The sequence below is a fragment of the Cydia fagiglandana genome, chromosome Z (assembly GCF_963556715.1).
Source record: "Cydia fagiglandana chromosome Z, ilCydFagi1.1, whole genome shotgun sequence".
NCBI lineage: Eukaryota > Metazoa > Arthropoda > Insecta > Lepidoptera > Tortricidae > Cydia > Cydia fagiglandana.
The window spans coordinates 6110543-6137333 of NC_085959.1; the positions used below are offsets into that span (position 1 = coordinate 6110543).

At 41.4% G+C, this 26791-nt stretch overlaps 1 protein-coding gene across 1 annotated transcript in view; it reads left to right on the plus strand.

Annotated features, from left to right (window-relative positions):
* The window catches only part of LOC134679274 (adenylate cyclase type 5-like), a 367970-nt gene that overhangs the window by 261556 nt on the left and 79623 nt on the right, over positions 1-26791 (plus strand). Inside the window, exons 10-12 of the mRNA XM_063538168.1 lie at positions 760-916; positions 1840-1989; positions 18826-18947. Coding sequence (XP_063394238.1) covers positions 760-916; positions 1840-1989; positions 18826-18947 — 429 coding nt within the window. The remainder of the gene's footprint in view (positions 1-759; positions 917-1839; positions 1990-18825; positions 18948-26791) is intronic.

Genomic DNA, 26791 nt, shown 5'->3' on the forward strand with positions numbered 1-26791 from the left:
TATATTCCATCGTAACACGGCAACGCGCGAACGTGTCTTGCTATTTGAGTCAGTCTCGGTATAAAATGTACTGACGTTGACTGAACTAGCATGACAAATACGAACGTTTCCGAGACAATAAGATGGAAAACAAGTATGTACTACATCTTTATGTAGCGTATTACGCAAAATTAAATACATTGCCAATTTAGATCATGACCACAATCGCTTCGTATCTTCAAAAGGTGGCCCAGCAAGGCGGAGAAGGCTGTACCAGAGATATTTCCACCAGAGATATTTCCACCAGAGATGTGCGAGAAGAAGCGAGGGATGTGTTTGTTAAAAACTAATAGAATCACTACACGCTGAGCGCGGAAAACAAATGAAGTGATTATATTGGTTCTTAACAAACACATCCCTCGCTACGCATTCTCACATATCTCTGGTGGAAACACCATCTCTCACATATCATGTTGCATAGTAATTATGTCGATATACCGATATTAATGACTTCCTAATTTCAAACATCTCTGAAAAATAAATAAATTAGACCTATTTTCTAGTAGGTACTTATTTATCAGTCGAGATGACGTTTTAATTGAAAATTAAATGTCAATTGCAAACAGTTGACCAAATGCAGCAATGGCGGTCGTAACATGCGGTTCCTGTACACATCATGGAGAGCTTATATAATTATAACTACATATACATAGTTAGGCATTATGTAAAACACATAAACTACTATTAATCGAAAATATCTAAAACAACTATTGCCCACAGATCAATGAGCATCGGTGCCGGCGCCTGCGTACTCTTCACCTACCTGACGTACGCGACGTTGCCAGTCCGCCTGCACGAGGCTAGCGTGGCCGGAGTCCTGCTGGCGGCCGTCAACCTAGCTGGTAACCTGTACCTGGCCCGCGACAGCGACTTGCAGGTGTGTAGCCAACTACTGACGTACGCGACGTTGCCAGTCCGACACCAGGCGAGCGTGGCCGGAGTCTTGCCGTCGACCTAGCTGGTAACCTGTACCTGGCCCGCGACAGCGACTTGCAGGTGTGTAGCCAACTACTGACGTACGCGGCGTTGCCAGTCCGACACGAGGCGAGCGTGGCCGGAGTCTTGCCGTCGACCTAGCTGGTAACCTGTACCTGGCCCGCGACAGCGACTTGCAGGTGTGTAGCCAACTACTGACGTACGCGACGTTGCCAGTCCGACACGAGGCGAGCGTGGCCGGAGTCTTGCCGTCGACCTAGCTGGTAACCTGTACCTGGCCCGCGACAGCGACTTGCAGGTGTGTAGCCAACTACTGACGTACGCGACGTTGCCAGTCCGACACCAGGCGAGCGTGGCCGGAGTCTTGCCGTCAACCTAGCTGGTAACCTGTACCTGGCCCGCGACAGCGACTTGCAGGTGTGTAGCCAACTACTGACGTACGCGGCGTTGCCAGTCCGACACCAGGCGAGCGTGGCCGGAGTCTTGCCGTCGACCTAGCTGGTAACCTGTACCTGGCCCGCGACAGCGACTTGCAGGTATGTAGCCAACTACTGACGTACGCGACGTTGTCAGTCCGACACCAGGCAATCGTGGCCAGCGTGCTGACAGGTTTTTTGGGTACAGTCAGCAGAAGTGGAAAGGCGGACTACTTAAGTATCCAAAATAGTTTGCACGCGCTCCTATGCTAATACTAATAAAAAGTAACTAGACTTGGATCACGAGATAACAGCCATGTTGCATGTTGATTGTTCCACCGGAGTCAATTGTTTATTGTTCTGATAGACGTGTCAGCGGATGGTCTCGTAGCGAAGACAGAAAAAAAACACTAAATCATTGTTTGTTAACACGCGTTTGTTTTAACAGATGTACTGCAACCTGATCGTGCTGGCGGCGTGCAACGTTGCCGGTGTGATGACCCACCAACCACGAGAGCTGGCGCAGCGACGCGCCTTCTTGGAGACCAGGGACTGCGTAGAGGCGCGCTTGGTGACCCAACGAGAGAACCAGCAGCAGGTACTGTGGCTCACTGTGTGACGCATTACCCACACTAGCTGGCAACGTTGCTGGTATGATGACGCACCAACCATGGGAGCTGGCGCAACGACGCGCCTTCTTGTACACCGGGGACTGTGTCGAGACGCGCCTAGTGACACAGCGAGAGAATGAGCAGCATGTACTGTGACTCACTGTGTGACGCATCACCCACATTAGCTGGCAATGTTGTCGGTGTGATGCTTGCGGCTTCGATTTCAGGAAATTGCTCTCCCTTAAGTACCTACCATAGATAGAGGCGGGTGTACTAGATTAAATACAGGGTTTCGTGAACCAAATACCTTTGGCAGAATTGCTCCTTAAGACTCGAGGATAGATTTAGGGCCAGCCCACACGCGTCTCCCGAGCTTCGGCGTCTAGTCAACTCTATGGCTGCTGCTCGACGCAACGCTGGCGCAACTGCGCAGAGACGCCATTTTCCATAGCGCTGACTAGACGCCGATGCTCAATAGACGCTAGTATTGGGTGGCCCTTAAGAAGTGGAGCCATATAGATAATTTTAGTAAAATTTAAGATTATGAAGTTTATTTTGATGTCTACATTAGTTAAAGCTAATATGCCAAGTTTGTTATTGTATTCGTATAAATCGGGGATGATATTGACACCGTGTCGAAGTACAAACAAAGAAAAAGAAAAAACCGCGCGTAAAATTTATTTTCTAATCCCTAGAAGTTTTAATTTTGAAAAGTCATTCTCAATATTGGTCTTAAAGTAAATAAAGTAGAGTCAGACCAAGAAAAGTCTACAGCGGATTTGATAAATAGCCCACACAGTAAATGTGTTATTTTAAATGTCAAACTTCTATGAAATTTTGACGTATTAATAACATTTGCGCTTCGTGGGCTATCAAATCCGCTGCAGACTTTTCTTGGTCCAACTCTATGCGTTACGCTGCCCTCCTAATCTACCCATACAACCATTTCCAGTCGCCGTTACGACGCGGTGTAGACACATCTTGTGTCGACACCGTCTGTTTCGGTCACAATTCCAGTCGCAGAGTCGTCGCCGTGTCGACACAGTTACCAGAAATGGGGAAGGGTCGACACATGACACAAAGTGACATAAAGTGTGGTCGCCGTGTGCACACATTGTTACTAGTTTGCGACTACTTTATGCCAAAATCATTCGTTCATTCGTTCATTTTGTTCCTGTCAAATGGAAACTGTCAGATGGAAAAATAGTTAAATAAAAATAAGTGACATTAATACGCCATCTCTAAAACGGATTACAAGACGTAATTATATATTGTTTGCATTTATATTACAATAGGACTTAAATTATTATGGGGAATTAAACTGCTCGAGTGATTTGATAAACTAAGTGTAATATAATCAACGCGCCACCACATTGTTTTAGTTTAGCCGGAAATGAAATTGTTTACTTCTCAGTGCTTGTGTTCATAAATATATTATTTGATGCATTTTTAGTACTTCGATGCGTATACTATACTTAGATAATAGAAATAACGCTTTACATACTACGAAACTTGTTAATTATGATGTATAAATATGGTTTAAGGCTGAGAAATATTGCAGTCACAAAGTAGTCGCAAATGTTTCGACTTTGTGTCGACTCTGTGTAGACACATGACACGCGCTGTCAAAAGTAATAACAAAGTTACTCGATTTGCAAAATGGCTCCTTGTGTTCATTTGTTTTCAGATATTCTCAAAGTGTAAAAATGACGTGGTCAGAGATGGGACTTAATAGATTAACTGTTTATTCGACTAAGGCCCACTTGCACCGTCCCACTAACCCTGGGTTAAGCGGTTAAACCGTTAACCCAGTATCAAATTGTACTGGTAACCATGGTAACTCCAGGTTTAACCAGTTAACCCCGGGTTAGTGGAATGGTGCAAGTGGCGCTAATTAATGGAATAAAAAAAGTTAATCCTCAAATTTTAATCACGATTAGGTTAGTCGACCTAACACAGATTGAATTTGAATGAATCTGAACATTAATCGAATAAATTATCGATTAAATCTCGGTTGGAAGTTGACAGGGGGCCATTTTTGTACGTAAAAATAATAGAAATGTCTTGCATGCAGATGGTAGCCAAACACTTTGTCATAAAAGTCGAGATGGGTGTCGATTTATAGGTTTTAGGGAGTGCCGATTTCGAAAATGATGACCATTTTGGAATCCAAAATGGCGGCCATGCACTGTGTCATAAAAGTCGTCATGGATGTCGTTTTATACGTTTTAGGGGGCCCCAATTTTGAAAATGATGACCATTTTGGATTCCAAAATGGTGGCCATGCACTATGTCATAAAAGTCGTCATGGGTGTCGTTTTATAGGTTTTAGGGGGCGCAGATTTCGAAAACGATGACCATTTTGGATTCCAAGATGGCGGCCATACACTATGTCATAAAAGTCGTCATGGGTGTCGTTTTATAGGTTTTAGGGGGCGCAGATTTCGAAAACGATGACCATTTTGGATTCCAAGATGGCGGCCATGCACTATGTCATAAAAATCGTCATGGATGTCGTTTTATAGGTTTTAGGGGACCCCGCTTTCGAAAATGATGACCATTTTGGAATCCAGAATGGCGGCCATGCACTATGTCATGAAAGTCATCATGGGTGTCGTTCTATAGGTTTTGGGGGGCGCAGATTTCGAAAACGATAACCATTTTCGATTCCAAAATGGCGGCCATGCACTATGTCATAAAAGTCGTCATGGATGTCGTTTTATGGGTTTTAGGGGGCCCCGATTTAGAAAATGATGACCATTTTGAAATCCAAAATCGCGGCCATGCACTATGTCATAAAAGTCGTCATGGGTGTCGTTTTATAGGTTTTGGGGGCCGCAGATTTCGAAAACGATAACCATTTTCGATTCCAAAATGGCGGCCATGCACTATGTCATAAAAGTCGTCATGGATGTCGTTTTATGGGTTTTAGGGGGCCCCGATTTAGAAAATGATGACCATTTTGAAATCCAAAATCGCGGCCATGCACTATGTCATAAAAGTCGTCATGGGTGTCGTTTTATAGGTTTTGGGGGCCGCAGATTTCGAAAACGATAACCATTTTCGATTCCAAAATGGCGGCCATGCACTATGTCATAAAAGTCGTCATGGATGTCGTTTTATAGGTTTTGGGGGGCGCAGATTTACAAAATGATGACCATTTTGGATTCCAAAATGGTGGCCATGCACTATGTCATAAAAGTCGTCATGGGTGGCGTTTTATAGGTTTTAGGGGGCGCAGATTTCGAAAACGAAGACCATTTTGGATTCCAAGATGGCGGCCATGCACTATGTCATAAAAGTCGTCATGGGTGTCGTTTTATAGGTTTTAGGGGGCGCAGATTTCGAAAACGATGATCATTTAGGATTCCAAGATGGCGGCCATGCACTATGTCATAAAAATCGTCATGGATGTCGTTTTATAGGTTTTAGGGGGCCCCGCTTTCGAAAATGATGACCATTTTGGAATCCAGAATGGCGGCCATGCACTATGTCATGAAAGTCATCATGGGTGTCGTTTTATAGGTTTTGGGGGGCGCAGATTTCGAAAACGATAACCATTTTCGATTCCAAAATGGCGGCCATGCACTATGCCATAAAAGTCGTCATGGGTGTCGTTTTATAGGTTTTAGGAGGCGCAGATTTCAAAAATGATGACCATTTTGGATTCCAAGATGGCGGCCATGCGCTATGTCATAAAAGTCGTCATGGATGTCGTTTTATAGGTTTTAGGGGGCCCCGATTTAGAAAATGATGACCATTTTGAAATCCAAAATGGCGGCCATGCACTATGTCACAAAAGTCGTCATGGGTGTCGTTTTATAGGTTTTAAGGGGCGCAGATTTCGAAAACGATGACCATTTTGGATTCTAAGATGGCGGCCATGCACTATGTCATAAAAGTCGTCATGGATGTCGTTTTATAGGTTTTAGGGGGCCCCGCTTTCGAAAATGATGACCATTTTGGAATCCAGAATGGCGGCCATGCACTATGTCATAAAAGTCGTCATGGGTGTCGTTTTATAGGTTTTGGGGGGCGGAGATTTCGAAAATGATAACCATTTTCGATTCCAAAATGGCGGCCATGCACTATGTCATAAAAGTCGTCATGGATGTCGTTTTATAGGTTTTAGGGGGCCCCGATTTAGAAAATGATGACCATTTTGAAATCCAAAATGGCGGCCATGCACTATGTCACAAAAGTCGTCATGGGTGTCGTTTTATAGGTTTTAAGGGGCGCAGATTTCGAAAACGATGACCATTTTGGATTCTAAGATGGCGGCCATGCACTATGTCATAAAAGTCGTCATGGATGTCGTTTTATAGGTTTTAGGGGGCCCCGATTTAGAAAATGATAACCATTTTGAAATCCAAAATCGCGGCCATGCACTATGTCATAAAAGTCGTCATGGGTGTCGTTTTATAGGTTTTGGGGGGCGCAGATTTCGAAAACGATAACCATTTTCGATTCCAAAATGGCGGCCATGCACTATGTCATAAAAGTCGTCATGGATGTCGTTTTATAGGTTTTAGGGGGCGCAGATTTACAAAATGATGACCATTTTGGATTCCAAAATGGTGGCCATGCACTATGTCATAAAAGTCGTCATGGGTGTCGTTTTATAGGTTTTAGGGGGCGCAGATTTCGAAAACGATGACCATTTTGGATTCCAAGATGGCGGCCATGCACTATGTCATAAAAGTCGTCATGGGTGTCGTTTTATAGGTTTTAGGGGGCGCAGATTTCGAAAACGATGACCATTTTGGATTCCAAGATGGCGGCCATGCACTATGTCATAAAAATCGTCATGGATGTCGTTTTATAGGTTTTAGGGGACGCAGATTTCGAAAATGATGGCCATTTTGGAATCCAAAATGGCGGCCATGCACTATGTCATAAAAGTTGTCATGGGTCTCGTTTTATAGGTTTTAGGGGGCCCTGATTTCGAAAATGATGACCATTTTGGAATCCAAAATGGCGGTCATGCACTATGTCATAAAAGTTGTCATGGGTGTCGTTTTATAGGTTTTAGGGGGCCCTGATTTCGAAAATGATGACCATTTTGGAATCCAAAATGGCGGCCATGCACTATGTTAAAAGTCGACAAAAGACGACAATGTCGTTTTGTTGGTCATGGTCATCATTTTCGAAATCTGCTCTTCCTAACACCTATAAACCAACATCTATGACGGCTTATATGACAAAGTGCACGGCAGACATCTTGGAATCCAAAATGGTCATCATTTTCGAATTCTGCACTCCCTAAAACCTATAAAACGATATCCATGACGACTTTTATGACAAAGTGCACGGCACACATCTTGGATTCCAAACTGGTCATCATTTTCGAAATCGGCACTTCCTAAAACCTATAAAACGATATTCATGACGACTTTTATGACAAAATACGTAGCCGCCATCTTGGATTATAAAATGATCATCGTTTTCGAATTCTGCACTCCCTAAAACCTATAAATCGACATCCGTGACGACGCAAGTTATCTTTATTTTCAGATCTAACAAATTGCTACAGAATACAAAGGACAAAAAAAGAAGCGAGGAGGTAATGAAACAAGCAAAAATACAGATGATTCCTCGACGCAATGGGATGCTTCTTAAATTGTGTCCAGATTTTTTGTCATAAAAGTTTTTATTTTTCACATATTACTCTCACAAGTTCCGTGACATTTCGACCTTGTAATTTTTTAAGTAAATGTTTTTGTTTATCTGTGAGGATCTCACTAGAATAATATAATCAAGGTATGTTTATATTTGATGATTGAAATAGTAACGCAAAAAAACAATTATATCTGTGTCTTATATTCCTGCCGAAGACTTTTATTTTTCCTTTTCCTTCTACACAAGTTTGGTCAAGTAATAAGAATTTAGGGCTCTCAATTTTATTTTGACTTCTACAACATTAAAGGTACGAGGCCATGTTTGGTATCGTTTTCGTATAAATTCGCAGTACCAAATTTAGTTATGGTATCACATTGACACCATTCCAAAGTAAAAACATATACTTTCTTTTAAACTCCTCTTCACGCTTAAACTGCTGAACAGTTTTAATTTAAATTTAGTACACATATATATTGAGTCCCGAGACAGGACATAATAAGTTATCTCAAAAATCATCCTTTAAAGGTGTGAAATGAGGTGTAGGGGGGAATTCAGAATTGACTTCTTGAAGTTAATACTGTTTAAGTTTAGGTTTGAAGTCATGTTTTTTTTATCATTTTTAACTAAATCAAAGATGTAGACCATCCCAAATTTAATATAAATCAGTTCAGCGGTTATTGATTTCCCGTACAAATTTCCACGCCACTTTTCACACCTTCAAAAGATGATTTTGGTTATAAGATCTATCCTATGTCCTGTTCCGGGACGCAAACTATTTCTATACTAAATTTCAACGAAATCGATTCAGCGGTTAAGCGTCAAGAGGAGTTTAAAATAAACCGGCCAAGTGCGAGTCGGACTCGCGTATTAAGGGTTCCGTACATTAAGTCCGACTCGCGCTTGACTGCACATTTCTAATAGGTTTTTCTGTCATCTATAGGTAAAGAACTATTTTGTGTATTCAGACAGACAGACATACAGACGCACGAGTGATCCTATAAGGATTCCGTTTTTTGCTTTTGAGGTACGGAACCCTAAAAAGATATTTTTTTATTTTGTGGAATGGTGTCAATGTGATACCTTAAATGGATTCAGCAACCCAGATTTATACGAAAACGATACCATACACGGCCTTGCACCTTCACTGATGTAGATATATCAAGATAAAATTGAGAGCCCTAAATAAACTTTCAAGAGCGGATATCTCAAAAACTATTCAACATATCGAAAAAATTGACTGAATAAACTTGTAAAAAATTAAATTAACTTGCATTTTGTATAAGTGGCCATGTCGCTAAGATGCATAGTTTCCGAGATATAATCGAAAAACCGGAAAATGGGACCTTCAAAGCCCCCTCTCTTCCCCCGCTCAAGGGCTACGGCCGGGGACTTTTGATATGTTCACCTCCTAACTTGTCCAAACCAAGTTACAGAGTCAAAAATTGTGTTCCGAGCATTTCCCTCTACAACTTTTTGGAGCATTCGTTGGCTGACCTAAGTAGCTTATTGCATTTCTTTAAAAACTTTTCTGTAAAAGGTTGACGGGTGTTGGGTGTTTATATGGTTTTGGTCGATTATTATCATTTGCATCGCCCATGATGACTTACTAGAATTACTTACGAGCACACGAGACACTAATAGTAGTTTGACAAACCTTGGTTTTCAAGAGGTATTTTATATTGACATTTGCTGTCACAAATTTGCTGTCAGATTTAGTCGCAAACCGCACGCAAAGTGCACACAAATGTGTCGACACCTTGTTACGGAAAAGTGTACACACGGCGACGACACTTTGTTTCGAAACAATTCTAGACACATTGTGTGGACTCTGTTACGACACATCTGACATTTAGTTACCACTTTGATGATTCTGCGACTGGAATGGTTATATGGGTAAATACAGTATCTCAAAAACAAATGAACTTGAAAATGGAACTTTCAGATTAAGATTTTAAACCTACATGTTTGCATTCAATTTTCATTTAAAATACTACCAGGCTTTCTACTTGTAGTTACAGAACTACAGGTAAAAAGCCTGGTATATAGTATTTCAAAAGAAAATTTTTATTTACACTAGGGATACAGACCTCTAGTGTAAATTTCATTCGATAGCGTGACATGACGTACGCGTTTGCGTTAAGTGTCATTTTGTATTGGATTTTGAGTTTCTAATACGTCCCGCTTGGCGCGCTGCTCAAAATTCCATGCAAAAATAGACAACGCGAACGCACGTCACGCTATCGAATGAAATATACACTAGAGGTTCGGACAGCGTTTATTTTCACCTCCATTACAAATTTTTCCATGAGGTTTTTTGTGTAGAAGTGAGTTAGAAGGCAAAGGTCTCGGGTGCTTTTCATCTGTGCGCTTTGAGGCAAGTTTTCAGTGCTCGGAGTTTTAAGGCTGCCGTGGGCGCAAAAGCATTTTGCAGTGTTTATAAACTTAATTGTAGTTTGCTAACTGAACATTACGTGCTTATACCGGATGTGGCCCGTAACACGAGCAAATAATTAAAACATAGATTGTACTCCTCAAACGGTGACACTTTTTTTCAACAACTTTTAAAAATTATGAAGTATTTAGACTCCCTATTTTTCATACAAAATAAATATTATCTTCAATGGACGCTATCGCCACGCCATATCATTCTGATTGACGTTACTTGTCATGCCTTAAACATAACAAAATTCGCAATACATTGCGTCTTAGAATAAACTATAAAGTGTATCAAAAATCAAACTACAAGTTATTTTTAAAAGTCGCTGAACAAATGTTGGTCAGTATGAGGAGTACAGCCTACAGTTTAATTTTTTGCTCATATTACAGGCCACACCCGGTATTAAGCTGTTGGTGGCAGCGACGGTCACGCAGAATATGTGATTTTAAAATAGTACATTATGTTATGATACAAGCGTGCTACGTTGGTCATTACACTCGAGGGGGCTAGCTGGAAGCAAGCGCGCAATAAGAAAGCCGATGTGTATAATGACAAATGACCAATGTAAAAGTGTTTGTATATGACTTTCCTTTTAAAAAATGAAGGACTACCAAAAGTTAATACCACAGAATAACTAATAGTACTACCGTACAGAAAATGCACTCCTTCACTAAAGTCAGATTTAGGTATAAAATTATACCTATACTCGCCGCCTGCAGCAAAAATGAAACTTATAACCGCGCACGAACCGTGAATCTCCTTTGCGCGAGCGCCACGTGACACGGCGACCGTGCGGTCGAGCGGCAGCCCAACGCCATACGCCTGCCCTGCCCGGGAGGCCCGCCGGCCAAATGTACCTAAACTGCGTAGTGACACCCCCCTGGTAATACCAAATCGATATTGAAATAGAGGCGGATTGTCAAAGTAAATTATGTAGCCACAGTAAATTTACTGCCATCTTTCGACAGAAGATTAAAACTGTTAGAACGCCATTTGACTTTGATCCTTATTCTTTCGTTCTAACAGTTTTAATCTTCTGTCTGCCATCTTTTGGCAGTAAATGTTCTGTGGCATACATCATTTACCATGACATAACTCTCTATACACCTATTCTCTCTGGTAATAGATAGATAGATAGGTAGACCTATGTTGTATGTGTAATATAAAACCGCTGACGGACACAAATCAGTGTTTAGTTTATTATTAATATTAGAACAAAGTTTATTAATAACAACAAAGTAGGTTGAAACTGTTGATGGAAATATAGAATGTGGGGAAACCGTGTTTGACGTGTAATATCAAACATATTTGGCGTATATCTACGTCACGTATACGTATTCTATCAAGCAACTAGGTACTGTATGGTATGATGATGCTGATGGAAAGTCTAAAATCCATCCTTATTTATTTATTTTAATCTTTATTGCACAATACATGAAGGTATTAACGGCGGACTTAATGCCTTAAGGCATTCTCTACCAGTCAACCAATGGGACAGACCAGAAAGAATAAGTAGGTGCAGTGTCTTTAAATTAATTCCTTTGTTTTGAGTAGCTAGCTACTCAGTCCCCCAGCTAATCAGTGCCCCAATCGCTTTATTTCCGCGTAGCATTATTCCCGGTCGCATTTTTCCCCACTTTTCATGGACGTCACACTAAATTAATAGGTTAGGTAGGTTAGGTTCGTTAGGTACCTTCAGATGCCCGAAGGGCAAACCGCCCAGAAATAGGAGCCCCGCGAAGCGGGGTTCGTCTAGCTAAGTTGTGAACTAACGCTACGCGGAACTAACGCTAGTGGGGAAAAATGCGCCCGGGAATAATGCTACGCGCTCCTTGGGTACGGAACCCTAAAAAGCAACTTTTATTTCATACACAATTTATCTTGAAAAACTTTTACAGCTTCAAGTTTTTATATTTCGACCGACCGTAAATACCATTTGAAACACCGATATTGTTGGAAATGGAGAGTATGGAGACTATGCTTATGTAGCCGAGCCGAGTTTGCCCGAGGGGAGGAATTAAATAGCGTAAGTGACAAGATTTTTATAGAGCTTTACGACGTTGTTCGAAAGCGTAAATGTTTGGAGGTTGTAAGTTACATTGTACGAACTTGTTAAAGATGTCGGCGAACGCAACGTCCATGTTAAAACGATCAGTACGGCTACCACCAGTTTTGACATTGACAGATACGCTCGCGTCTACGTAAATTACTTTCTATACATCTCGCTTGCACTAATATGCGAGTACGAGCGAGATGCATAGAAAGTAAGTTACTTAGATGCGATCGTACTGTCAATGGCAAAACTGGTGGTAGTGATTCAGTAGGCTTAACACGAGTGCGCCGCGACAGTTCAAGATATACCTACCTTACCTACCTTCACTAGCTCATCATCATCATCATCATCTCAGCCATAAGACGTCCACTGCTGAACATAGGCCTCCCACATATGGGGGGTGAATGCCATAATCGCCACGCTTGGCAGGCGGATTGGCGATCGCAGTCGAGTACACCGAATTTGAGGGACGCTGCTGCCCGTCCACCGGTGGTCTTGTACGTAGTTTAAGGACTTAGGTACCCGGGTCCAGTGGCTTAGTTACCCAAAAAGGATCTTGGCCTCTGACACAAGAGAACGACAGAGACAGTCTTCATTTGGTGCAGGTACTGCTCGTTTGCTATTACATAAAAAAGGTACTTTATACCGGGTGTGGCCTGTAACATGAGCAAAAAATTTAACTTTAGGCTGTACTCCTTATACTGACCAACATTTGTTCAGCGACTTTAAAAATAACTTGTGGTTTGATTTTTAATACACTTTAAAGTTTATTCTAAGACGCAATGTATTGCGAATTTTGTTATGTTTAAGGCGTGACAAGCAACGTCAATCACAATGATATGGCGTGGCGATGGCGTCCATTGAAGATAATATTTATTTTGTATGAACAATATGTCTACATACTTCATAATTTTTAAAAGTTGTTGAACAAAAGTGTCACCGTTTGAGGAGTACAATCTATGTTTTAATTATTTGCTCGTGTTACAGGCCACACCCGGTATATTTACGGTTAACACAAGTCGCCTTAGTGAATGTTTTAAGCCACTGTGCCAAAACTTTGTTTGCAAAAACTTATTTAAAGTTACTCTTGGATAACTTCCGCCGTAAAGATAGACCTCAGAAATTGACCGAGCAAACCTTAAACCTCATGGCTGAACGACGCTCGCTAAAGTTGCAGTCTCCCGATGACGCGAAGTCATATAGGCAACTCAATAGACGTATATCTAAGTCCTTGCGACATGATCTGCGTCTCTTTAATACTAACCGTATTAAAGAGACTATTGAGCGAAACCAAGGCTCCAAAGTGTTCGCAAAGGACAAGTCTATTGGGCAAAGCCAGCTGACGAAGCTGAAACGGGAAGATGGCAGCATAGCGTCGAGCAAAGCGGAGGTTTTAGGCGAGATCGAGAGGTTCTATGGACAGTTATACACTTCGATCGCAAAGCCCGTCGACAGCTTGGTAGGAGATCCAAGAGCCAAGCTGTCCCGACATTATACCGAAGATATCCCGGACATCAGTCTGTACGAGATTAGGATGGCCCTGAAGCAGCTTAAGAACAACAAGGCGCCGGGCAAAGACGGAATCACTTCAGAGCTTCTGAGAGCGGGTGGAACACCGGTACTTAAAGTCCTCCAGAAGCTCTTTAATTCCGTCTTGTGCGAGGGCAAAACGCCTGAAACATGGAATAGAGGCGAGGTGGTGCTGTTTTTCAAAAAAGGTGATAACAGCCTATTGAAGAACTACAGACCCATCACGCTTCTGAGCCATGTCTATAAGCTGTTTTCAAGGGTCATCACGAACCGTCTCGAACACAGACTTGATGACTTCCAGCCTCCCGAACAAGCCGGGTTTCGAAAAGGCTATAGTACCATAGACCACATCCATACGCTGCGGCAAGTTATACAGAAGACCGAAGAGTATAACTTACCATTATGCTTAGCGTTTGTGGACTATGAGAAAGCCTTCGATTCGGTGGAAACATGGGCGGTGCTTGAGTCTCTTCAGCGATGCCATATTGACTATCGGTACATCGAAGTGTTGAAGTATTTGTATAGTAACGCCACCATGTCGGTCCGAGTACAGGAGCAGAGCACGAAGGCGATTCCATTGCAAAGAGGCGTAAGGCAGGGAGACGTTATCTCTCCGAAACTGTTTACTGCCGTAATGGAAGACACCTTCAAGCTCCTGGAATGGCAAGGACTTGGCATCAACATCAACGGCGAATACATCACTCACCTTCGGTTTGCCGACGATATCGTAGTCATGGCAAAGTCGATGGAGGAACTCAGCATGATGCTCGATGACCTCAACCGAGTTTCACAACGGGTGGGCTTGAAAATGAACATGGACAAGACGAAACTTATGTCAAATGCCAATGTTGTGCCCATCCCAGTCTCTGTTGGGAACTCGGTACTCGAAGTTGTTGACTCGTACATCTACCTAGGACAAGTAGTCCAATTAGGTAGGTCCAACTTCGAGAAGGAGGTCAACCGCCGAATCCAACTCGGTTGGGCAGCGTTCGGGAAACTACGTAATGTCTTTTCGTCCGACATACCTCAGTGCCTCAAGACGAAAGTCTTTAATCAATGTGTGATACCAGCGATGACTTACGGCTCCGAAACGTGGTCTTTCACTATCGGCCTCATCTCAAAATTCAAAGTCGCTCAACGAGCTATGGAGAGGGCTATGCTCGGAGTTTCTCTGCGTGATCGAATCAGAAATGAGGAGATCCGTAGACGAACTAAAGTCACCGACATAGCTCACCGGATTAGCAAGCTGAAGTGGCAATGGGCAGGCCACATTGCGCGCAGAGAAGATGGCCGATGGGGTCGAAAAGTGCTCGAGTGGAGACCACGGACTAGCAAACGCAGCGTAGGACGTCCACCCACAAGATGGACGGACGACCTTGTTAAAGCCGCCGGAAGACGCTGGATGCGGGTGGCTTCCAACCGGTACGAATGGAGGTCCAAGGGGGAGGCCTATGTTCAGCAGTGGACGTCTTATGGCTGCGATGATGATGATGATGAACTTCCGACGAAGAATTCTTGAACGCTGGAATATTGCGTACTTATGTTAAAAGACACAAACTCGGCTGAACATAGTTAAAAATATCATTAGAAGCATATTTACATTTATGTCTTCATTAAAAATATATAAATACCTCTTATAAATTTAAACTATCGTGAATAGTGTCACACTATCCCGTCGTCAAAAAAACGCTTCCATACAATCGCAGTTACGCTCTAATTGTATAAGTCTTTGCCAATATTTTCTTTTTTGGAACATGGCAAAATTAAATAAAAGCTTTTAATAACGACATGCTTAAATTACGACTGTCCGATAAACATATATTTTTATACGAGTAGAAGATTTGTATGTAAAAATCATATAAATATTCAATCGAATAGACTACAGAAAGTTTAATTAAAAGAGAATCGTATCAAAATACCCACAAATCTTAGTCTTGAGGTATAAGTACATGCCGATTTGTGGAATGTAGATGCATTAGCATCTTTTACAAGCTTTTATTTAGTTTCACCCATAGACTAGGAATCCTCTAGACCGAGTTTAGAGCAATTATTTCATGCAACCGATGATGCCAAAAATGCGGGTCCCGTGCCGTGATTGGTCTGTTCAAAGGCACGGACGTCACACAAAGCCACTTTCGACTCGAACATGGAGTAAAATTACCGTATGCGTAGCAGAGGGGGTAGCGCGACTATGATCAGTCTGGAGGATGTTTTGTCTGTGGTTTCACCTGACCGTTGTCTGTAATCAAATATTGCAAGTTAAATTTGATCCACTTCCCGGTTTCCGATTGAGCTGAAATTTTGCATGCATACGCAAGTCAGGTGAAAATGCAATATTATGGAGTCATCGAACTGATCTGATGATGGAGACCAGAGGTGGCCATAGGAACTCTGTGATAAAACAACGAAACCTAATTGTGTTTCGGGTTTTTAGAATTGTCTCGATGAGTATTAATTGCCTGTGGAAAGAAAAGTACAGTCAGCGATAAAAGCTTGCACCAAAAATGAAATTTTTGCTAAAAACTCATTACCATTAGCGTTTTTTCGGCGCTATTATGGTCAGCGACTCAGCGCGATGGTGTCGCTGCGCAGTTGCACTAGAATCGTCAAGCAGCAACCATAGAGTTGGCTAGACCTTGATGCTAGGGATACGCTAGTGTAGGGTGCCCCCTTTTTCAGACCGCACGAATCTACTACTCCCAAAAAATCCAGAAATTAATCCACCTTTGCTGATTCATTTGAAGACAAGTTTCATGAAAGTGCAATCAAATTGAATTGAAACCTTAAATCAGAATACTAAAGTTGAAATTCTATTGTCGCGTCGATAAATAGTACTATGCCTAGAAAATGGTTAACATAACCCCTCATAACTTGATAGGGTTACGTACGTGTTCAACAATTCAGAACCCAAACACCGTGCTCAAACATTGTTAGGTTTGCCGGCGCCCCGCAATTATAGTTCCATTGTTCGAGACACCATGTATGTAGTGCGCGCGCGAATTTCAACACTATTTTGTTCGGTGTAGAGTTTATGGTGCTTGATTGGAGCGTGGGAAAAAAAGTAAACGTGAAATCTCTGCCGTGTGGAAGTTTCGTGAATCTCAAACAGGCGTACCTATATGTAATTATGTATGTATATGACAATCGATTCTTAAGGGGTAAACTCCAGTAAACTCCAAAAAACTAGTAATAAAATTAAATAAACGTCAGAAAAACAGTTAGCCAAGTTGTAATAAAAGCAATACATTAATTAAAATTGGTCCTAGGAAAGCCATTTTCCTGGCGTTTCCTTTTCCTGGCCTTAATTTAATTAACTACTACTTTCCATGGAAAAGCAGCACTTTGCAATGTTAAAGTGTTCCTCAAGTGGTTTTCAGTTTTGCCTTTGTGCACTGTATGAACTCGGGCGGGATGTGTTTATAAAGCTTAGAATAAATTTAAAAGTGGAAAAATTACTGTCTTGTGAGACTTGAACTCATGGCCTCTGGATCGATACCCCAGCGCGCTGCCATCTGAGCCACCAAGACCTCATCCCCAGCCAGCAAATCTTTCCACCATATTACAAGACGGTATCACAGACGTTTCTGCTTGTTAAAAATAAAAATTAGATGTGTTTATGTTTGACGTCTATCTGTCTCCCTGTCTGTGGCATCATAACTCTCGAATGGATGGACTGATTTCGAAACGGTTTTTTAAAAGTGAAAGCGAGTTTCGTGCGATGGTTCTTAGCTTTGTTTGATAGAAATCGATCCAGCAGTTTAAAAAATATCAGCTTTTTTCCCTAGTAAGGAATTTTTGGCATAAAATAGTGTGTATAGCGTGGGGTTTCTTACAAGTTTTATACTTTCATTTTATGAACACATACTTTTCACGGCCTCCTACGAAGCAAGAGGTCCCGGGTTCGAATCCTGGTAAGGGCATTTATTTGTGTGTTCATCACAAATGTTTTTTCCTGAGTTATGGATGTTTTCTATGTACCTATATAGGTATTTATATATAATTATATATTATATATGTATATCCTCGTCTAGTATCCCATATGAAATTTGGTCCCATAGTAAAAGTTGCTCAATATGACCTAAATATTAATGGGTCTCTTTCTTTGCATTTCGTTCTGATACATACTGTATTGCCAGAGTTATTTACATATAGAATAACAACCCGCGCGACGACGGTAATAGGTATTTACATTTTTAATTTCCGTCTTACGAATATAGGTTGAAGTCCGAATGCGTCCTTAGTCAGGATTGAAACGTGCTCAAACATGAAACACGAGGCCATACATTATGCAGAATTTAGTCGGTAAGCCTACTGTCGATAGACGTAGACTGAATGCAAGGTTAGACTTGGAAGCTACTTACCTGCCTCAGCTAAACTGTACACCTAGTCATACGTAAGATAAGAGTGCTCACTCCATATCAGTCTAATGCTCAACAACATAATCTATTGTCACTTGATAGTACTGCTATTTATAGTATGAATAATCTCAGGTGATTTTTTCGGGCTCGGACCCTAATCTGTTAAACAAAAGATATTGTTTCCTTTATGCAGTGGTTACAATGCTTACTGCTAATAGCCCCGACGTTAGTAATGGGAACAAGAACAAACCCATTTAAGAAGCAAATTTACCATTCTAATTATATGGTTTAAATTCTTGAAACAACCCATTCGGAGATAACACGTTTTTGTTATCTCAAAAAACAAGACCACCCTAATTGTTCTCTGAACAAGCTGTCATATGAATTTGAACCTTAATACTATCACGATAGTTGCTTTTTAAACGACATGGTTGCTTTGGCACGAGCTGTAGACCGCTCTTAAAAGAAACAAAGGCTTTTGTTTAACGGATTCGCACCCGAACTCGAAAAAAATCATCTGAGATAATTCATAGTATAGCAGTACTGATAATTCCGCTACTCGATGCTAGATTGGGTACCCTATCTATTCTAGTTCTCATCTTAAACACTGGATTTAGGCGAGCACTTGTGCCCTGGAGTCTAGAAACCGGTGAACACTAACTTCGCAATTGCTGTGTGGTGGGAGTTCTAATGACTTAACAAAAGCTACCCTTACATGGAATAATATATTATTACAGAAAATATATTAACAGGTATCCGGCCACATAACTATCCGTCGCATCTCTATTAGTAAGCACCGGAATCTAACATTTCCCCATGTCCTCAGGAACGGCTCCTGCTCTCAGTTCTCCCGCGCCACGTGGCCATGGAGATGAAGGCAGACATCGCCAGCCAGCCGCGCCAGGAGCAGTTCCACAAGATCTACATCCAGCGATATGAGAACGTCAGGTTAGTCTACGTCTTCATCGAATCGTAAATTCAAACTGTAATGGTCCCTCTACACGATGGGCCAACGCCGGCCACTCCAAGGGACGCATTTATGCGTTAGAGGAAGCAAGTGATATTGCTATCTCATTCTACTGCATGGCTGCGTCCCTTGGAGTAGCCGGCGCTGGCCCATCGTGTAGAGGAACCATGATGTAGGCTGTCTAGGGGCCCGATTCGGATTTTGAAATAGACATCTATTAGATACCTTTTAGACATCACCAAGATACGATAACGATATGTTTAAGATCTAACCTGTCAAATTTGACATTTGCTCGATTCTGGAGATACTCTTGAACGATTTCCACAGGATATGACTTATATAGAGATCCAATTCACATCGAATAGATATCTTACTCTATCTAACGTAAAAGTGACATTGGTTGCCCGAATTGCGCTGCAAAAGAGAACTAGTTGATATCTAAACTATAACTTATTTAGAATGGATCTAGTACGTGTCGTCTCTTGTGAGTATCTTGAAGTTCGAATACGGTAGTAGGTATGGAAAAAGAAACTGTCTGTCAATCGGACGTCGTCAATATATTCACATGTGCTATTTTACATTCGTGCTTATTTCAGTAGTTAAATCCCTATTTTACACTGGCGACGGAATGAAATAAAGAAAAGCGTGACAGCGGTAATTTAAGTATAGAGCAATCGTTTAAAGCAGCGGTCGGCAACCTTTTAGCAGCCAAGTGGCCACATAGTAGTTAACGGAGGTGACGCGGGCCGTACTTTGTTAATATTTATGACTTTATGAGACATTGTCGTTTGTCACTATTACTTACAAAATAGCCAAGGCGGCACTCGGCCCGAAATTGACAGGTTCACGAGCCGCATGCGACCCGCGGGCCGCAGGTTGTCGACCGCTGGTTTAAAGAGTTGAGAGCAAGATTACTAAAAATCCGGTCTGGATCAGGATCCTTGATATACAAAGACAAGAGGTTAACAAATTAAGGCCATTGTTCGTGTTTAATCATTTCATAATCCAACTCTCATTTATTTAGCCGCTTGTTGAGCCTTTAAGAGCTGTCACACACTGTCGACTGGTCGACGGCGACTGTGACTTTCTATAGTTTGTGCCTAAGCGTTTACGCACTTAGGGTCGGTTGCACCAAACTGTTCGTATCGTTAAGTTCGCTAAATTTTATGTATGGAAAGTGTCATAGTAAGGCGCTGGGGCGCGCCGGCTGACGTTGATCAGTCTGTCAAATGTGGTTGGTGGAACTGAGGGCCTACCGTGAACCACGTTCGACTTGTTGCCTCCGTGTCACACTTAGGTACGAATTTACAAGTGCGACAAAGAGAAAACACGTCGAACGTGGTAAGCGATAGGCCCTCAGAGCAGCTACCGCGAAAACCGAAATTCGCAAATTGCGGGGATCTTTCTCTTTTACTCCAACAAAGGCGTAATTAGAGTGACAGAAAAAAATCCCCGCAATTTGCGAACTTCGATTTTCGCGGTTAATAGCTCTGGCACTAAGTCGCCGGGCGCTCCGGCGACTCGCGACTTGCTGTGTAGTGGCGATGCACAAGCGACTGCTGGTGCTGGTCGCCGGCGACCAGCGACAAATGGGAGCTTTCACGACAACTTTGTAAACCTCTCTATCTCGAATGTAAATATTTAAAATCTATTGAACTCTGTATATAAATAATTCTTTGAACTGAGCTTGTTCAATACTATTACCTGCTTTTGTTCTCGTAGGCGCGAAACAGTTTACTTTACGAGTAAATGTACGTAGTATCGGGTCCTTGTAATGGCTCCTCTACAGGATGGGCCAACGCCGGCCACTCCAAGGGACCCATTTATTCGTTAGAGGGAGCAAGTGATATTGCTATCTCATTCTACCGCATGGCTGCGTCCCTTGAAGTGGCCGGCGTTGGCCCATCGTGTAGAGGAGCCATAACAGTCACCGCAGACGCTATATCGCCACAGTAGGTGCAGTATCTAAATAAGAGAGCTCAATAGTTCAGCACTTATAAAATATAACTAGTACTGGATAGCTAAATTAGAAGAGGATCGAGGGGCTTGTGAAGAACACAACATGTTTTAGTGATGATTGCGCTCGGCTTGGTCTCCTGGCCCTGGTTGGCTATGGGGCTATTCATAAATTACGTCATTTCAAATTAGGGGAGTCTGGACATCGGATGATGGTGGCATGACGTAGGAGGAAACAGGGTCATACGAAGCATGATTTTTGGATGATTTTATCAAAAAATCGTCAAAAATAGATGACGTCATTTATGGACAGCCCCTATGTCGCCGAGAGACCGAGTCGCCGGTGACTATAGTTCGTATTTTTAACCGACTTCCAAATCTCAAAGAAGGAGGTTATCAATTCGGTTGTATGTTTTTTTTTATTTTTTTTATTTATTTTTTATGTTTGTTACTCCATAACTCCGTCATTACTGGACCGATTTTGAAAATTCTTTTTTTTATTGAATGTATATGCATACAGATTGGTCCCGTTTTTGTCAAAATCCAGTTCTGATGATGGGATCCATGAGGAATCGAGGGAACTCCTCAAATCTTAAAGGCATACACATAGTGATTTTTGGTTTTTTATCAACGAATCAAGCATATACATCCAAAAAAGTGACATTTGATGAAGTGGAACTGCTGATGATGATCAGAACAGAACTCTTCAACGACGCATAGTTCACGGTTGGCGATTTGTCCTCTTCGTTATGTTTGTTAAGCAAGTTAAATTTTAAGCCACATTTTTGTCAAGCTCGAGTTCTGATTATGGGATCCATGAGGAATCAAGGGAACTCCTCAAATCTTAAAGGCATGCGTATAGAGATTTTTGTATTTACATCAGAAAATCAAGCATTTTCATTAAAAACTGTTGCATTTGATGAAGTGGAACTGCTGATGATGATCAGAACAGAACTCTTCAACGACGCATAGTTCACGGTTGGCGATTTGTCCTCGTTGTTATGTTTGTTAAGCAAGTTCAGTTTTTAAGCCAAATTTTTGTCAAGCTCGAGTTCTGATGATGGGATCCATGAGGAATCAAGGGAACTCCTCAAATCTTAAAGGCATGCGTATAGAGATTTTTGTATTTACATCAGAAAATCAAGCATTTTCATTAAAAACTGTTGCATTTGATGAAGTGGAACTGCTGATGATGATCAGAACAGAACTCTTCAACGACGCATAGTTCACGGTTGGCGATTTGTCCTCGTCGTTATGTTTGTTAAGCAAGTTAAGTTTTTAAGCCAAATTTTTGTCAAGCTCGAGTTCTGATGATGGGATCCATGAGGAATCAAGGGAACTCCTCAAATCTTAAAGGCATGCGTATAGAGATTTTTGTATTTACATCAGAAAATCAAGCATTTTCATTAAAAACTGTTGTATTTGATGAAGTGGAACTGCTGATGATGATCAGAATAGAACTCTTAAACGACGCATAGTTCACGTTTGGCGATTTTTCCTTTTCGGTATGTTCGTTAAGCAAGTTAAGTTTTTAAGCCACATTTTTGTCAAGCTCGAGTTCGAGTTAGAGGGAGCAAGTGATAGTGCATGGCTGCGTCCCTTGGAGTGGCCGGCGTTGGCCCATCCTGTAGAGGAGCCATTATACACAAGCGAAATGCTAGTAAAAAAGTGGGTGGTTTTACCTCCTTTTCTACATAGTGTACCATCTACAATAATCTTTCATCGGCCCCCATGGAAGTCGGTTTTTTTTTCTTAAAAATTATTTAGCATTACAAAGAACTCCACAGAAGCAAGCGTGCAGTTTTTATCAGGCTCTTTAATTGTTAATAATTAATGACTTATCTAATGTAGCATTGTCAATACATATAATTTACTTCAAATTATTAGCGCTAAAACTGCCGGATTTGGAACCACAAGCTTACTTCTGCGAAGTTCTTTCTAATGCTAAAAAAACGGAGTATAGTCGACAGTGCGCGACGGCTCTAAGGCTAAGCCTATCTGTTATTACATCCAGCAGACAAAGCTCTCAATTTGCTGCGACGGGGCACAAAGGGATCTTTCGCGATGCGAACTGAAGATTGAACCACTGAGAGTTAAGTTAAGAGTCCCTAGCAAGCTCGGCCGAATTTCACCTTCCCATACAAACGGAGTTTCGTTCTCTGTTTAAAACTACGTGTTGGATTGTAATGAAACTTTGCACATAGGGGAACCGGGGGCTTAATGTGACAGGGGTAAGTAGTACTCACACACCATACACTCAATTTTGACGGGGAATTATTAATGACGGGGAAAATAATAATTCATTTTTTTGCTGCATAACTTTCTTATAACTCGAGGAATAGCGTAAACACCGCCATTGCCCCGCCAGACATCGAAGCGAGTGGATGTGCATACGGGCTCTGTTTCAGCCAGGTATTGAAAAAACATTACGGGGTAAGTTGTAACAACTCCCAGTTTTATAAAAAATGTGTGGTGTAAAAGATGCTTAAACATTTAAAATTATTTTGTAATCGAAATTAGTGCTTAGATTACAAACCCTCATACTCAGAATCATAAAATTATACATATTTTAGACAATACAGACAATACAGACAATACCTTTTTCCTAAAACTGTTACAACAAGCTCCCCTACAATGACATGAGGTATATCTATAATAAGTTTAATAGCTCCAGTTTATAAAACAAAATAAATAGACCAAAGACAAGTTTTGTATGAAAAACTTAATGTCGCTGTATTTTTTTAACTACGGTATCTGAATTTACATAAACAATTACAGGACTAGATATACTTTAGCTAGTCGTTTTAAAATGAGAGCGTAACTACGTTTGTATGGAGAGCCGAGTTTACTGGGGACCCTTAATACCGCTGATTTATTATTTATTAAGATACTCGCATTGTGAGCATCTTAAGAGAAGTTACCGTAAGATTTATTTATATTGAATACAAAAATAGACACAACATGGACGTAAGCATAACGCAAACATGAACGCTTGTTCAGTTTTAAATTAGTAAAAAGAAGTTTGTATAAAAGATGCCTCCAGGTAGTATAATAATTATATAATAATTCAGCCTATATACGTCCCACTGCTGGGCACAGGCCTCCTCTCGAGCGCGAGAGGGCTTGGGCTATAGTCCCCACGCTAGCCCAATGCGGATTGGGGACTTCACATAACACCTTTGAATTTCTTCGCAGATGTATGCAGGTTTCCTCACGATGTTTTCCTTCACCGAAAAGCGACTGGTAAATATCAAATGATATTTCGTACATAAGTTCCGAAAAACTCATTGGTACGAGCCGGGGTTTGAACCCGCGACCTCCGGATTGTAAGTCGCACGCTCTTACCGCTAGGCCACCAGCGCTCCTCCAGGTAGTATTTCAGGATTTTGAATAATACTTAAATCACGCGAAACCCTTTAAATTAGGGGATGGAAGATTGTCATAAGCAACTTACGAAACGCTCAAGCCACATGTTTTGAGTAAGGTGTAGAGTTTGTGAAGTTAGGGCTTGTAGAGAAGCTTGGCTGTACAAGAGATCTGATAACTTTTTGTCAGTGCGAGCCTCATGGTTTCGTCTTAGCAACATTTTATGAAAATATTTTTGGTGGGGTTTACTTTACTATCATCCCTATTAACTATGGTACTTATTATATTCAATGTATCATTTTAAAACTGAAATTTCTCAATAAAAAAACTGGACAAGTGCGAGTCGGACTCGCCCACCGAGGAGTCCGTACTTTTAAGTATTTGTTGTTAAAGCGGCAACAGAAATACATCATTGTGAAAATTTCAACTGTCTAGCTATCACGCTTCATGAAATACAACCTGGTGACAGACAGACGGACAGTGGAGTCATAGTAATAAGGTCCCGTTTTTACCCTTTGTATACGGAACCCTAATAATGCAAAGAATGTATGGATAATTTAGTAAAGAAAATTAATAAAACGTTTTACAAGATCCCCTTCTTATCAGGGGGAATATTGTTCAATACATATTTAAATATCTCACATTGAATATGATAATTACGGGCCCCGGATACTCAATATGCTTTTATTCATATATTCATTGTTAATTTTGAACCTTAAGCGAATAGAAATACGGAACTTTAAGATACGTCAAATATTACGTGTAAATACGATATGGATTAGATATTTTCAAAACATCACTTTTGACTTTGTCATATCTAATCCATATCTTAATCAGATGTTATAATCTGATGGCTCCTCTACACGATGGGCCATGGCCGATGGTCAGGCCAACTATCGCTTTACCAGAGCTAATAAAACCAACGTACTCGTACAACACTGTCTTGTACTAACCGTACAATTTTAATCGTATTACCTTGCTTCTTATACTACCTTGATACTGGCGAAGTAGTCCCACTGGACTGAAGCCATATTTTTTAAAGAATGAATTAATTAATCTTATATTTGACGTACCTATCTAATCGGGCCGAAAGACCTGCAATAATATGTTGTGGCTCCTTTACACGATGGGCCAACGCCGGCCACTCCAAGGGCCGCATTTATGCGTTAGAGGGAGCAAGTGATATTGCTATCTCATTCTACCGCATGGCTGCGTCCCTTGGAGTGGCCGGCGCTGGCCAATCGTGTAAAGGAGCCATTAATGACGAAACGCTTCTAACAAAATGGCAAGACATCGTGACGTCACTAGGGAATGCAATACCGGGATACCAGGATCCCGAAATACCGGGATCCCGCATGCAATTTGCGGGATTAATCCCGCACGTAAATTAAGCGGGATCCCGCGGGATTTGCGGGATCGAAGAGCGACATGGTTCTTACGTGTTACTACAAGGAACACAGGCTCGGGCACGTGCCTACTGGCGAAAATTCTTCACGGAGCCTAAATGCATCTATGGTGGAAAGGGGTAATGACACGGAAGAGCATTTTGCCCGAATTTGTCTATTTATTTCATCCCACTTGCTCGTAAAAGGTGTTATTTTACGTAGGCGACGCGGTACGTAAATCTTAAATTTGTACCCAGGGAATTTTGTTATGTAGGTACGTCCGAAATTAGGCAGATTTTTTATTGTTTTCCCTCTTTTTTCCTCACAGGTGTGATGAAAAACATTGTGTGTGCCATGAGTGGTACAGGACTTACGAAATCGCGTTAATTAAGCCTTTACACACTTTCTTAAATTCTTGATTACTGTCATTATACCGTATTCTTTTAATACAAAATGTACTATTTCTAATTTTAGTTTACTTTTTGTTTTCAACCTTCAAATTTAGTACTAATTCGTAAAATTGTATACTAATTTGCGGGATCCCGCAAATACCGGGATCCCGCGGGACTTAAAATGGCAATCCCGCGGAATACCGGGATTGAGTTCCTCATGCGGGATTGCATTCCCTAGACGTCACCATGTAACGTTAGAGGCAGTTTTGAGGTATGGAAAACAAGGAAATTGCGATTTTGTCGCTGACATATTGCGTTTATGTATGTATATTCTTGGTATACAATTTTGTTTTAAATGAAATGTAAGGATTTGAATGCTACCATTATTTATTTCCTATTTAGAAGTTGAAAAAAAAACTTTTTGTTTGATGTCAGGTGCACGTCCGAATAGGCCTCTAGGGGCCGTCATATACCCCGTTTGTGACCGACATCACGAAGCTATCATTACTTGGCAATTTACAAGCTATTTAGGGATATTAAACGCGCTTTTTTAAGGTTTCGGGGGAGGATTTTGTAGTAGCATCATTTTTTTTTAAATCATTTATTTACATACTGTGGTACTACTAAAGCAAACCTTGGAGTGGCCGGCGTTGGCCCATCGTGTAGTGGAGCCATTAAATGCGGGTGCCAGACTTTGACCATCATTTGTGAATTTTGTATTGCTTT